General features: G+C 42.2%; 1 protein-coding gene across 1 annotated transcript; it reads right to left on the bottom strand.

Annotated features, from left to right (window-relative positions):
• Positions 1-8485: 8485 nt before the first annotated feature.
• On the bottom strand, positions 8486-14693 carry LOC127213723 (mas-related G-protein coupled receptor member X2). The gene is made up of 2 exons (XM_051174189.1): positions 14454-14693; positions 8486-10496 (listed from the first exon to the last, which is right to left on the bottom strand). The coding sequence occupies exons 1-2, from the start codon at positions 14462-14464 to the stop codon at positions 9488-9490; spliced, it is 1020 nt and encodes a 339-aa protein (XP_051030146.1). The 5' UTR covers positions 14465-14693; the 3' UTR covers positions 8486-9487.
• Positions 14694-15293: the final 600 nt, after the last annotated feature.

Here is a 15293-nt window from a genome sequence, read left to right as displayed (position 1 = left end):
AGAAGCATTGGCTCCCTCTATCTGAGTTACAGGTGTTTGTGAGGTGCCTGGTGTGGATGCTGGAACAAACCTTATCCCTCTGAAAGAACAGTGTGTGCTATTAACTTCTGAGTCACATTCCCATCCTCAACACTTTTAGGTCTTCATGAATGCATCTTGGTGAAGAGTGATGTGTATGTCTCCATGTATGTCCATTTCTATTAAGCTTCCAACCTTTATGCATCTACACTTATAACAATCTGTAATGATCTCTTGCATTACCATGACATCAATGCTAATCTTTTTCTAAATTAGGATGAATGGAAATTTTTTTATTTAGTTTCTTTGTTCTAAGAAACAATTCTTTGTTTTGCTCATCACTGTTGTGTTGGAATCTTGACTTATGTCTTCTCTGATCTTTATTACTTATTCCCTTCTAATAATTTTGATTTTGGTTTCTTTCTTGTTTTCTAGAACTTTTGATGTCCAGATGCTTTTTCATTATTTGCACACTCGTGTAGGTGAAGGGATACTGCACACATCATCTGTGCACCCGTACAGCTCAGAGAACAAATTTCAGGAGTCGGTTCCCTTCTTACACTGTATGAACCTCAAAAATGGAACTCAGGTGTTCAGTCTCAATAGCGAGAGAGTCCTGATTATGATGAAGACATGTTTGTGGGTTTGGGTCACTCTTTGGATACAGATAACCTACCTACCATAACCACAATGAAACATCAGTCTCACTTCAAAGGGAGGTATCACATGCCTGGAACTTGGAATTTTGATAGATACATTATGGTCCTTAACAAGAGCAATATCATCCTATATAGAGGAACTTAATTCAAAATACAGTTTTTAAGAAAGCTAATAAAGTGATATTTATCCCTTTGGCCTTTTCAAATATCCATAATGTTTCCTATCACCTATCCATCCCTCTCCCTCTGCACTGCAATTTTCCACATCCACAGTTAAGTCTTCTATTTCTTTTTCATTTCCTCCTTACAGGATCTGTGTTCTATAAAAACATATTCATTTGAAAAAAAGAAGAGCAACAAAGATTGGAAAGCAAAATATTAAAACATTGAATAAGGGAAGAGGTGCGTACCAAGCCTTCTTCTGCCCACCTTTTCCTGCTAGAGTCCCTTGACCTAAGGCCCCCAGACCCATCCAGCCCAGAATCTCCCAGAGAGACCTAGAGACAGAATGAGCCCTCCAGCATCTGCTGCTATTATAGTCTTGGAAGTATCTGCACCCACTGGGAGAGAGCTTTAGAACCATGCCCACCTAAAGAGGGAGAGACCACACCTGTGTCCACTGGAAGAAGGGATAGGAAGACGCCATTATAAGAACACATTCAACAACAGAAAGACTGATATAACACAACCAGATTCTAGGAATTCTACACCAGCAAAACCTAAACATCCCAATACAGATGAAGCAGAGAGAACAACCATAAAAACAAATTTATGAAGATGATAGTAATCCTCAAAGAGAAACTGAGAAAAATCCCTTAAAGAAATGGAAGAAAAACAAACAAAAGACGAAAGACCTGTGAACATCTGATTTTTGACAAAGAATCTAAATTTATACAATGGAATAAAGAAAGCATATTCAACAAATGGTGCTGGCATAACTGGATGCTGACATGTAGAAGACTGCAGATAGATCTATATCTATCTCCATGCACAAAAACTAAGACCAAATGGATCAAAGACCTCAACATAAGTCCAGCCACACTGAATTTCTTAGAAGAGAAAGCAGGAGGTACCCTTGAATGAATTGGTACAGGAAACCACTTCCTGAACATAATGCCAGTAGCGCAGACACTGAAATCAACAATTAATAAATGGGATCTTCTGAAACTGAGAAGCTTCTGCAAGACAAAGGACACAGTCAACAAGATCAAATGGCAGCCACAGAATGGAAAAAGATCTTCATCAACCCCACATCTGATAGAGGGCTGACTTCAAAATATACAAAGAAATCAAGAAGCTAGTCACCAAAACACCAAATAATCCAATTATAAAGTTGGGTCCAGAACTAAATGAATTCTCAATAAAGGAATCTAAATTGGCAGAAAGCACTTAAGAAAATGTTCAACATTCTTAGCCATCAGGGAAATGCAAATCAAAATAACTCTGAGATACCATCTTACACGTCTCAGACTGGCTAAAATCAAAAACACCAATGACAGTTTATGCTGGAGACCATGTGGAGAAAGGTGAACACTCCTCCAATGCTGGTGGGAGTGCAAACCTGTATAGCCACTTTGGAAATCAGTATGGCAATTTGTCAGAAAATTGGGAATCAGTCTGCCACAAGATCCAGAAATTCCACTCTTAGCATATACCCAAAGATGCGCATTCATACCACAAGGACATCAGTTCCACTATGTTCATAGCAGCAATATTTGGAATATCAAGAACCTGGATGCTATCTAGGTACCCCTCAACTGTAAAATGGATTTTAAAAAATGTGGTACATTTATACAATGGAGTACTACTCAGTGGGAAATAAAAACAATGAAATCTTGAAATTTGCAGGCAAATGGATAGAGCTAGAAGAAACCATCCTGAGTGAGGTAACCCAGTCACAAAAAGACAAATATGGTATGTACTTACTCATACATGGATATTAGACATAGAGCAAAGGATTACCAGCCTACAATCTACTCTACAGAAAAGCTAAGAAACAAGGAGGGTCCTAAGAGAGATATACATGTTCCCCTGCAGAAGGGGAAAGGGCCAAGATCTGAACAAGTTTGGAGCACGTGGGAAGGGGGATGTAGGAGAAAGTGGAAGGGAGAAGGGGATGGGAGAGGAGAACATGAGGGAGCAGGAAGATTGAGTTAGGGGAAGAATAGAGGAGAGCAAGAAAAGAGATACCTTAATAGAGGGCACCATTATAGATTTAAAGAGAAATCTGGCACTAGGGAAATGTCCAGAGATCCACCAGGATGACCCCAATTAAGAATCTAAGCAATAGTGGAGAGGCTACCTTAAATGCCCTTCCCTTATAATGAGATTGATGACTACCTTAACTGCTATTCTAGAGCTTTCACCCAGCAGGTGATAGAAACAGAAGCAGAGATACAAATTACATAGAACAACCTATTATCAAGGATGAAGCTTCCTTCCTGCTAGAACTAGCTTTCATAGTTCCAGAAGGTGCTATGCAGGATCCTGAGGGACAAACCACATCTATGGTTTTACCTAGCTATGAATCCTGCAATCTATGCGACCAACCTGCCTGGTTACAATTGCTCACTTGTGCAATGGTGGCAGTATAGTTATGGGGGGAACTAACTGCTTTCTGATTGGATCTGAAGCCTACTCCATATGAAGGAATACTTGACTAGTGAACTAGTTAGTGCTAGAAGTCAAGTGCAAAGCACAAGCTTGGGTAGATCATTTCCCCCATGGTGAAACTGAATTCAGTTATTGGACTTAAATGACAGCGTGGAACATTTTTAAAAAATATTTACATTAATACTAATTATGGACAGTACGTTCAGCCTTATGAGAGAAACTTCTCTTTTCAGCCAATGGTCATAAAAGAAGATGGTGGCAGCTTGGTGCTGAGATTTAGTAAGCGTTGGGAGATCGCCTCTAAGGAAGTCATTCACGCCATATTCCTCAAGGTTCAGGTAACACTGCAAAAGGAAGAATAGGGAGAGCGTAAGAGCAGGAAAAATTAGAAGAGCTTCAAAATGGCATCTCATCATGTCACAGCCATTCCGGGCACAGACTGAGAGCAGTTGGGAAAGCTACAGAGATTATACACAAAAATACTATAATCAACACTCAGGCTGGATTCTGAGGGATGGATTCTGGAAGGACTACTGGTCCCAGCCGAATAGTGACTTACAAGTGATATGAGTAGAGGAGAAATCATTGCCTTCAGTTCGTTGTCAATCCAGCTGTGAATAGGTAGTTCAAAGAACCAAATGGACATGCAGAACAAATGTTACAGAATAACACTAAATCATGATCTCAGAGAAGAACTGGCAGAACAACACAGATGGGAGGGATGGTTGAGAGAGTTGGGAGAGTAATCAGAGGGCGATGTATAAATTAAATAACCAAAGAACAAAATTAATCCAGATTGAATGCCTAGGGGATAGGCCAGGTAACTTGCAATGAGAGCTACAGCCAGCTCTGGGTTCAGATGAGTTCTCCTTGACTACATTTGGTAAGGCTCCACACCACTTGATTTATTTTTGGCTTGGAAATGGGTCCGGCATCTCATGTATTTTCCTTAAATATTTACAGGATTGGTAAATTATACTTAATTGTGTTCTTTCTAGTCTTTCTAGTTTTTACAGCATCTGTTTCCTACTGAGGCAGAAATAACACAAGGGAATGGACATATTGCAGGAAACACAGTGAGGTACTGAGAGAAACATGCTTTTAGACATGGTTCATGTACCCGGATGTCTGCCATGTCGAGGAAAGTGGCAGAATGCTCACAATAGCAGCATGTGTGAATAGTGTGGAGCGAGAGAAGATTGGGAGAAAGCACAAGGACGGGGCACTTGCTAGGTTCCCTGGCTTCAAACCTCCCACACTGCAGTTTGCCGGCCCACAAAGCTGTCCTGGATGATTTCCTTGACTCCCGTTTCTGCAGAAATGCATGAGGCACCATGGATTCTCTACCACTAGTATAGGTACATGGTCAGGTACTAAGACAAACAGATGGTAGCTTTAGGAATAAGGTCTCAAAAAGCATCTTACCTTTCCTGTATTCTGCTCACGGGAGGTCATGAGCTTGTCTGTGGAAAATTGGAGCATCCCCTGAGTCAGCCTTCAATATGAAACACGTCTGTATTACAAAGACCGTAGAGAGAAAGGTGGTTGAGGAAGGATAATCAAGACCTGTGGTTTCCTGTACTGGTATGAGTGTTAATCTTTAGAGTCGCGCTCTTCACAAGACTCTTCTCAGTATGTGACCTGGATCCTCTCTGCCATCTTCTGGCCATGCCAAACCCTAGGGTTCCTCTTCCTTGTCAGAGCTTCTTGCAGCCAGAATGCCAGCAATGCCAAAAACTTGAGCCAGCCAGCTGTAGCATTCTCTGGGTATCTGTCCTAACATTGCATTTACAAAACTAGACAGTGATGAAGCTATATATATGTGTGTGTTGATTATATCTGATGGATTTTCAGAATAGTGATTTGAAAATAAAGGCCTGATTTAAAAAATGCAAGAGTTGCTTCTGTCAGGTGCCCAGCCTAGGGATCTAATGAACATGTGTCCTTCGGGATCGTGGGCATCCTTCTTATCGCTAAGAAGGAGGTCAACTCAGCATTCAGCAGCAGAACCATTTAAAAGAATCAAGACGTTGTCTGCAAGAATGCTGGGTAAGCACTATTCTGGAAAAGTAGAAATGAAGGAAATCATAAAAGGCAGCAGAAAAGGATAAACCCTCAAGTTAAGTGGTGCAACTAGAATCAAAACCAAGAAGCTGGTGATTTACTTGCAGGGAATGGGGAACAGCAATGGGAGGGCCCTGCCTCTGAGAAAGGAGAGACACAGGTGTGTGTGGCCTCAAGGGCAACACTTCGGAGCTCCTCCCTCCCGCTTACACCATGCAGAACACAGTAACTATTTTGCAAAGGCAATTTCTTAGTAGTGTTTGAACTTTTTTTTCTGTTTGTATTGTGTTAGCGCATGTGTTGGTATATGACTGAATGCACAAGTGTGCACATGCACGAATCCTCTGCATTTGTAGGACACAGCTCAAAGTCTGGGGTCTTTAATCGCTCTTCACATTGTATCTTGAGGCAAGGTCTTCCATTTGAAGCCAGGACCAACCTACTCAGCTAGCCTAGTTAATGGCATTTCCCCAGGGAATCCCAAGTGCTGGAATTATAGGCAGGCCACCACCCAGCATAAATGTGAGGGATGGGGAATTTTAACTCAGGTCTTTAACTTCAGCACTATATCCCAGGACTGTCGAGGAATGTTCTGTGATGAAGAACATCCAACTTCACCTTCACCACCTTTTAAATATAAATGATTTTTTTAAAGATGAGGTTATTTACTTGCTTTGGTTGGTTTCCTTTTTATGTTTGGTTGGTTGGAGCGTTTTGATAACAAGGAAATAGTATTATATGGATTACATAGACATTCTTGGCTGTACAGAAATCCAGTAGCAGAAGCCAGGCCCACCAAGCAAGAGAGTCAACAACCAAATGGCCTCATCCTTTGCTCTCTATACTCTGACAAAAGTGCTCTAATGACTTCGGAATATTCAGTAGTCGCAACATTCCAGCAGAGTGTCCTGAGTCCTATTATGTCCTGAAAGAACATGTGGGGTAGTGATAGGACTCTGGGGTAATCAATGTGTCTATCCAAGAGCAGGAGTTTAGAACAGAAATGTGGGCAGCACTGACCTCTGAGCAAAAAGTTTTGCCTGGAAGGGGAAACGCAAATTAAAAGAGTAACGGAGCGTGTTGTGTCCCGATTGGGTTTGGAGTCTTGTAGCCACATGTACTTAAGAAAATCTGTAGACTTCTTTCTTTGACCTGTTCATATTGTGCTGTCCTATCTGTACTTGAGTTAAAATTATCATACACACTGAAGATTTAGAATTGAAACATTATTTTATAGAAAATGTTACTTGAATAAGCACGATATAAGTAATAAATGCTGTGAGCTCTGAGGATGGCATAAAGTTGAAGCAGGGTTGATTTCAAAGGAACCCCGTTCAGAGGACCTCATTGGAAATGTGCCATGAGGAATTAGACAGTCAGGGGGACCATGACAAAGACAAGAGTGTGAAGAAACAGAGACCTGACTATGGAATGCTAATCAAGGCATCGTGGAAGGAACCACGGAGGACAGTTTTCCTGCATCCCTCGGGTGTGCATGGATGCCGATGGATGTCATTACAAAACCTGACTGTAGTCTTTCAATGCTGAAAGTGTCAGACGATGTGACCCCAATGGGTCAATAGATATTTAACATAGACTTCTCTTGAGGACTATTGCTCCATAAATTCTTTAGAAGCTACATAAAGACTGGGATTATACAACGTATCTATTTAATCCTTCAAACATTGAGGCAGAAGTTGCTTTTTAAAAGGAAGTGTTGCAAAACGTAAATCTGACCCCTGGGTTAAGAGAGATGAGAGAGGTTCTAGACCAGAGTGTTGCTATTTGGAAGGCAGTTTCCCATTACACTGCTTGTTAGGTGTATGCAGTTTATTTACTGCACTGTACATATACTGGTGAGACTAATTGTTGGAAACATCTAATCTTTACGCTTTTAAGTGCATAATAAATTTGGTAATGCATGTCTTTACTCCTGGGATGAGGCAGGTGGATCTGGGTCCCAGGCAAGCCAGGTTAAATAGACTGTCTCAAAAACAGTAAGACAACATGTACAAGGATCTGGTAGGGTGGCTCGGCAGGCGCTTGCCACCAAGCTGGCGACCTGAGTTTGACCTCCAGGATCCACGCAAGAAAAGGAGAAAACTCATTCCCAACTTGTCTTTTAGCCTCCATAAAAGTGTGATGGCATGCACGTGTTCACATGCATTCACTAATTCATAAATGTAAAAGGTGCACAACATGGTAAAAACAGAGGAATAACGCCACCTGTTCTGGTATTTGTAGGAATGGTTACACTGGCGAAATGGAAGTGTTAAACTCAGTCTTTGAGCAGATACTGCTGAGTAGGGAAAGGAACAGCGCAGAACTCAGCCCTGTACCTGCCGGCTGGTTCCAGTTGCCTTGTGATTGTTTAGGTGTGCACTTCAGTTGATGCTGCTAGGCATTGGAGGACAAGTCCCAGTGCCCAAAGGATGTTAGAAGTGTCAAGATAATTACTATAACTTTCCTACTAGTCTTTTAGAAGGGCTGTCTTATGGGTGTGGCCTTCCCAATACTGTCACTAGCATAATCCTGAACTGGAGTTGTGCAGAGAAGAAAATGGATGGGGGAAAACACTCATTGTTAGGACCGCCACATCTAGAAGATAGTTACAACTGTACCCAGGGATCTGTGTGTGCATTTCAGGAAAGATACCTTTGTTTATTGTGCAAAAAAGTTCATCCCACAATATCAGAACTTTATAACGGTCCTAAAGGACAGCATATGATGAATGAAAAGTATAGATAGTGAATATTGTAGCAACGACAGACAAGGTTCCTCTTGAATTTAGGATTGAAAAGCCATGTCTACATAGAGTGAGTTAGTTCATGTTGCTAGGCTGACTGTGGAAAGGCTAAGAGAGGCTCACAGGGTGAGATTTGCAATGTTGTGCTGAGATTGACATCCTAAGAATCCCTGGGATGTGTTGTCGTGATATTTTGTTTCTATTCTAACAAATAAAGCTTGCCTAAAGATCAGACGGTAGAGCTAGCCACTAGTTAACCATAGAGGCCAGGCAGTGGTGGCACACACCTTTAATCCCAGCACTTGGGAGCTGGAAGTAGGAACATCAGGAGTTCAAGGCTACTCTGGGCTACATGAGTTTAAAACAGTCTAAAAGTGAAGCAGACCTTTGATCCCAGTTTTTATTATTATTAAGACCAACTAGATTTGGGTTACAACAGGTGCATCTTCCAACTATTCCATAGGAATACATTTATTAAGCAGGAACACACCTTCTTCCTCATATTTTAGTATATAGATCTGTATATAACTTAGAAATGGTGTACATAGTGTGGTCTTTTGCTTTGTGTTTCCTTCTAAGCTGAATATTGAGGGAATGCAGAATTTTCAATGTAGTTTCACCAGTACAAAACAGAGGTCTGATGCCATTTTTATCTTCTATGAAATTTTTGTTGCCAAAGAAGATAGGGTTACCATATTGTCTGACAAATTTGGCTAGTGTGGTGCATTCTTGGCTATCAAAATACTCATGGAGCATGGGGTCATTAGTTGGTGAATATTTACAATGTGGGGGAAGGCGTGATATGGAATGTATCATCTCAGTTACCTAAATGTATGCATGTTTGCAGGATCTAGGACACATCAAGATGAGCTCTCTGTGATTGGGTGCCTTTGCTCTTGGCTTCTTGAGTTTTGTTCCCTAAAATGAACATTTCAAAAAAAATAAAAGCTAATTTTTAAAGCTTACAAAAACTAAAAACAGAAAAGAAAATTGTTGCAAAATATACCGTGGATTCAAGACTATCATGTTCAATGACCAAAGAAATAAATCTCTTTAATATATTTCCTTGACCCTTCTGCTGAAGTGTGTGTGTGTGGGGGGGGATTGTCAATAGTGGTCAACAGATCTTCTGGATCCCAGAGAGCTTCCAAGGAGTCCCACCAAAAGGAGACGATGAAGCACTGAGTAAGACAGCTCCAGATACACGGCAGTCAGTATTTGTATAACAAGTCCAGCGTCAATCAACTTCCACAAGATTGACTGCTTTCTCAACTGATTTAACCTTGAGTCGTCAACTAAACAAGGTTCTGAAAATGCCACAAACTTATAAGGACAAAGTTGTTTCTCCAAGCTACTTCTGCCTGATCCAAACGGATGTCAGTGTCTGCTAGACTGTTTTCATTTCTCTGGATCGTCCCGAAGAACCACCTTCTCTACATTCTTCCTCTTCAGGGGTGTCCTGCAGGGCTCGCTGCAGAAATAGCTTGAGAGTCCTCCACTGGAACCTACGGTGCCTGATGGAGCCAACAAGGAAGTAAATGATGGGGTTGGCACAGCTGTTAACACAGGAGAGAAATATTGTCACTGAATAAAAATCATAAAGCACCGCATAATTAAAATTTTCAATCCATTCTAAGAGAAACTGGTAGATCCCATAGGGCAGACCAAAGAGCAGGAAGACCAGCACTGTGCACACGATGGTCACATACAGCCTGGTCACAGGTATCCTGTGTGAGCCACAGAAGATAGTAAACACTAACGCCAGACTGGACCCCAAGAGGACCACAAATAAAACAATTAACCATGCAGCAATGATGAAATCAAATGACTGACACCAACCGTGGCCAACACTATCAAAAAGGAGACCACATTCCTTCCCTTCCAGGATGCTCAGCAGCAGTGACAAGACCCAAAGCAGAGCACACATGGCAGCTGACGTGTGCCTGGGGCGTTGGCAGCGATACCAGATGGGCCACATGACAGACAGGCAGCGCTCAGTGCTAATGGCGCTGAGCATGCTCAGGCCACAAAGATACGTGGAGTTTAACAGAACAAAAGAAAACAGAGTGGTGTCAATGGTCTTGGAGTAGAAGATGTCCAAGATCACATGAAAGCAATGTACAATTTGAAAGCAGAGGAAGAGGAAGTCGGCCCCGGCCAGGTTGAGGATGTAGACGGAGAAGACGTTCCTGCGCATGTGGAATCCCAGAAACCACAGCACGATGGCGTTTCCAACCAATCCAGCCAGGGCAATGATGGGGGAAATGAAAATCATGGTACAGAACATGAGGCTGCAGAGTGGGATTCCGGTGTCGTTTCTTCCGTCCAGTGCTGTGGTGTTAGGCGGCCAGTGTGAGATGTTAATATCCACCCTTAGGAGCTCTCCACTAGTGTTCCTGTAAAGAAAAGTGAGATATGAGCACAGGCTGTGCCCTCTGCTCCTCAGGACCACCGCGCTCCGTCTGGGTGAAGGACTGACCTGATTCATGAGGAGTTGACACAGGAGACTGCGTAAGTTATGAAAACCAACATTTCCGAAGATTTCATTTAAATCCGGTTTGTGTTTGTTTGGGCTGTCTACAACCCATGGCCTATACTGAGATGAGAGTAGTTAGCAGCCCCAGGATAGACACTCAGTGTCTTGGGCTGTGTCAGAAGGAAATAGAACTGTGAACCCAACTTTTTTTTTCTGTCATTAGACTGATTCTTCTCTGGTGCAAGAACTTGCAAGCCAGAAGCATGAGCACCAGCTGCTCCCAGTCTTGGCAGGGGAGGCTATCAGCTGGGAAAATATGGAACTCATGAATGAGAGTCATGAAGTCAGTGGCAAATCTTACTAAGACCAATATGAAAAGAACCAGACCTACACTTAATGTGAATCGGTCTCCGTTTCAGATTTGAAATTAGAAAGCAAGAAAGCCTTTGAGGACATCAAGAATTTTTCTGTTGTCTGCTGCTACATCACAAGTGTCCATCTCTCTAATGAGACGCAGTGAGAAATTGATAGTTTCATGAAAAAAGTCATGAATTAATCATAAAACCTAACAGTAGTTACAAATTTCAATTAAATATTTTCGCAGTTTTTCTGCTTTTTTTATAAATTTTTATTTAATTTAGAAACAATCTTATTTTACATATCAATCCCAGTTCCCTTTCCCTCCCATACACCCCACCGACTCTCCCATCCCACCCGCCATCCACTCCCCAGGGAGGGTGAGGTCTTCCATGGAAATCATCAAAGTCTGTCCCATCATTTGAGACAGGGCCTAGGCTCTCCCCTGTGTTTCTTGCCTGAAGGAGTATTCCTCCATGGGAATGGCCTCCCAAAGTCTATTTGTGCTTTTGCAAATAATTTAGATCAAGTTAGTACCACAGAACGCATAGAAAGGATAAAAATGTTCTTGCTGAGGGTTCTGTCATAGCAAAGTTCTACTGTGTTTGAAAGAATGGCTTGTGCTACAAGATGGCCTGGGTCATTCTCCAACCCAGAAATGTTCAATAAATAACTAAGTTGGTAAACTAGAAGAATTTCAGCCCAGAATTTAGTCATGGATTTTTAGATGAACTGAACTTTGAACACTCTTAAAGAATAAAGAGGGATATTTGCAGAAAGAGAAAAAGAAAGAAAGAAGTGACAGCTGTATTAAATAGAGGCCACAGCTGTATTAAATAGAAACATCTACAGGAGGAGACAGAGTGTAAATAGAAAACACACACCATTGGACAACGGAATCTTGAAATTTGCAGTTAAATGGACGGAACTTGAAGAAACCATCCTGAGTGAGGTAACCCAGTCACAAAAAGAGGAACATGGAATGTACTCACTCATATATAGAGTTTAGACATAGAGCAAAGGATCATCAGCCTTTAATCCATATCACCAGAGAAACTAGGATACAAGGAGGAACCTAAGAGATTCATACAAGGTCCCTCACAGAAGGGGAAAGGAACAAGATCTCCTGAGCATATTGTGACTGGGGGGGGGAGGTAAATGAGTGGAGGAGTTAGGAGAAAAAGAAGGGGAGGAGAGGAGAACATGTGGGACCAGGAAGATTGAGTTGGAGGATGAATAGATGAGAGCAAGAAAAAGGATATCATAATAAAGGGAGCCATTATAGGTTTGAAGAGAAAACTGACTCTAGAGAAGTGTCCAGAGACATTTAGTTAGTTGGGGTGACCCGGCTAACAATCTGAGCAACAGTGGAGAGGCTACGCTACCTTAAATGCCCTTCTCTGATAATGAGATTGATAACTAACTTATATATCATCCTAGAACCATCTAATAGCTGTTGGAAACAGAAGCAGACACCCACAGCTAATCACTGAGTGGAATTCCTGGAATCTGGTTGCAGAGAGGGAGGAGTGATGAGCAAAGGGGTCAAGACCAGGCTACAGAAACCCACAGAGACAGCTGACCCTGAACAAGGGGAAACTCATGGACCCCCAGACTGATAGCTGGGAAACCAGAATTGGACCGACCCAGACCCACTAAAAGTGGGTCTCAGTTAGAAGGCCTGGGCAGTCTAAGGGACCTTGGACAGTGGAACCAGGATGTATCCCTGGTGCATGAAAGGACTTTGGGAGCACATTCTCCATGGAGGGATACTCTCTTAACCTAGAGGCAGGAGGGAGGGCCTAGGCCCTACTCCAAATGACTTGACAGATTCTGATGATCCCTCCTGGAAGGCAACACCCTCCCTGTGGAGTAGGGGGGGAAATGGGAGGAGGATGGGGGGCATGGGAGGGAGAGGGAACTGGGATCATGTGTAAAATAAGAAAAATAATTTTTTTTAAAAGTTTAAAAAAAGAAAAGGAAACCATCTACCAGGCATGGTAGTTAATTTGTGGAAAACCAGACTTTAAAGGCTGGGCCCTGAATAGTTCATTGAGTTCAAGGACAGTCTAAGCTACATAGTGAGTTCCAGAAAATCCTGGGCTAAAGGGAAAAAAAGGAGGAAAAAAAAAAAACAAAAAAGAAAGTGATGGGCAGAGGAAAGGAGCAATGAACAAATGAATGAATGGAGGAACCTGGAAAGGAAGGGAGGGAGGGACGGAGGGAGGGAGGGACGGAGGGAGGGAGGGGGGGAAGAAGATCAAAGCTTTGGAGACCTCTGGAACTCAGATTGGAAAGAACCCCTCAGTATCAGTATCCTTTGGGCAAAGGATGGGTCTGAGATTCAGAGTAAAGCACAAAAGACTAATTCCATGATGTTAGAGAATCAAGGACATTCCAACAATGGAGGCATTCCAAATAGACATCAATAAGAAAGAACCTGTATAACAAAATGGAGTGGCAAGTGTCAAGACTAGATGACACATAACAGATGCTGATGTTAAAGGATCCAGGAGCACGTACCACTTTACCCACACAGTAAAACCTATCATCAAAATGACAAAGTCCTGTGAAAACATCTTAGAGCTAGAAAAACACTAAAAGCTAATATTCCACACCCTGAAAGATACATAACTGCCAATCAGTTGTCACAGCCATCCTGACAGAAAGCACTCTCCATTTTTACACCCTCTTAGGACTAACTTAGCTACCCAGCTAGATACCCCATCTTAGTCTTCTCTGTAGGGACCCACAGGCCCTTTATCCTTCCACCAAAAATGTTCCTTTGGGATTCCCCCAAAGCGTGTAGCTCAAGACTCACCTGGAGACTCCAGAATGGTGGCCAAAAACTTTAACCAGAAGATATAAGCAAGAACCAAACTCCGGATGCACAGGTCCCATCATAAAATTACAGACAATATGTAAAATAAAAGCAGTATATCTCTGCTAAAGATCATGAATCCTATAGCATGTATAGGGAGTTTAATTTAGATGAAGTTCAAGACATGGGAATCAAATCAAAACAATTAAAAGTACCCTTGGGAGTTCAGAGAATTCAAAGAGAATTTGAGTAAACACCTGAATAAGCTTAAAGGATACAAGAATAAACGCCTGACTGGAGTAAAAACAGCACAGTGGCCAGCTATGCATGGAGCAGAGACTGCAGTTTAGAAAACATAAAGACTCGAAGAGGGAAACACCAAGAAAAGAAGCAACACAATCAAGAAATGGACTATACATTGGAACACGCAAATCCCCCAAAGAATAAATATGAGTATCTGCCACCATTTTCAAAATAAAAATGAAAAAGGAAGGTAGCTCGAGGAGAGGGATTGCTTTGGTTCCCTGGCTTCAAACCTCCCCCACTGCAGTATTCTAGCCCGCATGCTGTCATGAAGGACTTTCATGACCGCTGTTTCTGTGTAAATGCATGGGAGTCCTTGGATTATCTACTTCAATTATAACGGACTAAGAGAACTAGGTAAGAGTTTCAGGGGGAATGTCTCAAAAAGCGTCTTACCTTTCCTCCATTCCGCTGTCAAAACGAAACGCGTCTGTGGTTCAGAAGCTGCAGAGACTGGTTCTTGAGGAAGGGTAACCAAGAGGGGAAGAAAGGTTTCCTGTACCTGGATCTGGGCACTCCTTTGAGTCCTGCTCTTCACAAGACAGTTCTCAGTATTTGGCCTGGCTCCTATCTCTCACCCTCTGGCCATACCAATTCCTGTGGCTTCCATCCCCTACTAATGCATCTTGCGAACAGAAAGCCAGCAATGCCAAGCAACGCGAGCCGGTGCTGTAGCATTGTGTGGGTATCAGAGCTATCTCTGTGTTTGCAGAACCAGACCATGACTAAACAACAAGCATAAAGATAATAATCAAATTAGATGAATTTGCAGAATAGTGACTTCTAGACAGGAGTTTCAGTTTTCAAACTAAAACAGTGGCTTCAGTCAGATGTCCAGCCTAGGGAATATGCAGCCTGCAGGCTCCTGGAACAACTGCCTTACTGCTAAGATGCCAATAAAGGAGGTCAACTCAGCACTCAGCAATGGGGCCATAGAAAGAGATGTTGGCTACAAGAGTACTTCTGCATAGGTGGAAATGAAGGAAACCAGGAAGACAGAAGGAAAGGATGTGTCTTTAATAAAAATCTAGCGGCTAGAATACAAAGAGAAGAAAAAAGGAAACCAGACCAAAACAAAGTGTTGTCATGCATATCTTCCTGGACCCTCAAAGGTCTTGACCAACAGGGGCAGGCAAAGCCTAGAGAGAACCAACAATAAAATAATCAGACAGATGTAATTCATTGCCAAATGTTTTATTTAGGCAGCCTCGCCACGCTTTTACAGCATACCAAGCA

This window comes from Phodopus roborovskii, unplaced genomic scaffold, assembly GCF_943737965.1.
Source record: "Phodopus roborovskii unplaced genomic scaffold, PHOROB, whole genome shotgun sequence".
Lineage (NCBI taxonomy): Eukaryota > Metazoa > Chordata > Mammalia > Rodentia > Cricetidae > Phodopus > Phodopus roborovskii.
The sequence above is the reverse complement of the archived record's forward strand: the minus strand, read 5'-3'. Positions and strand labels throughout refer to the sequence as shown.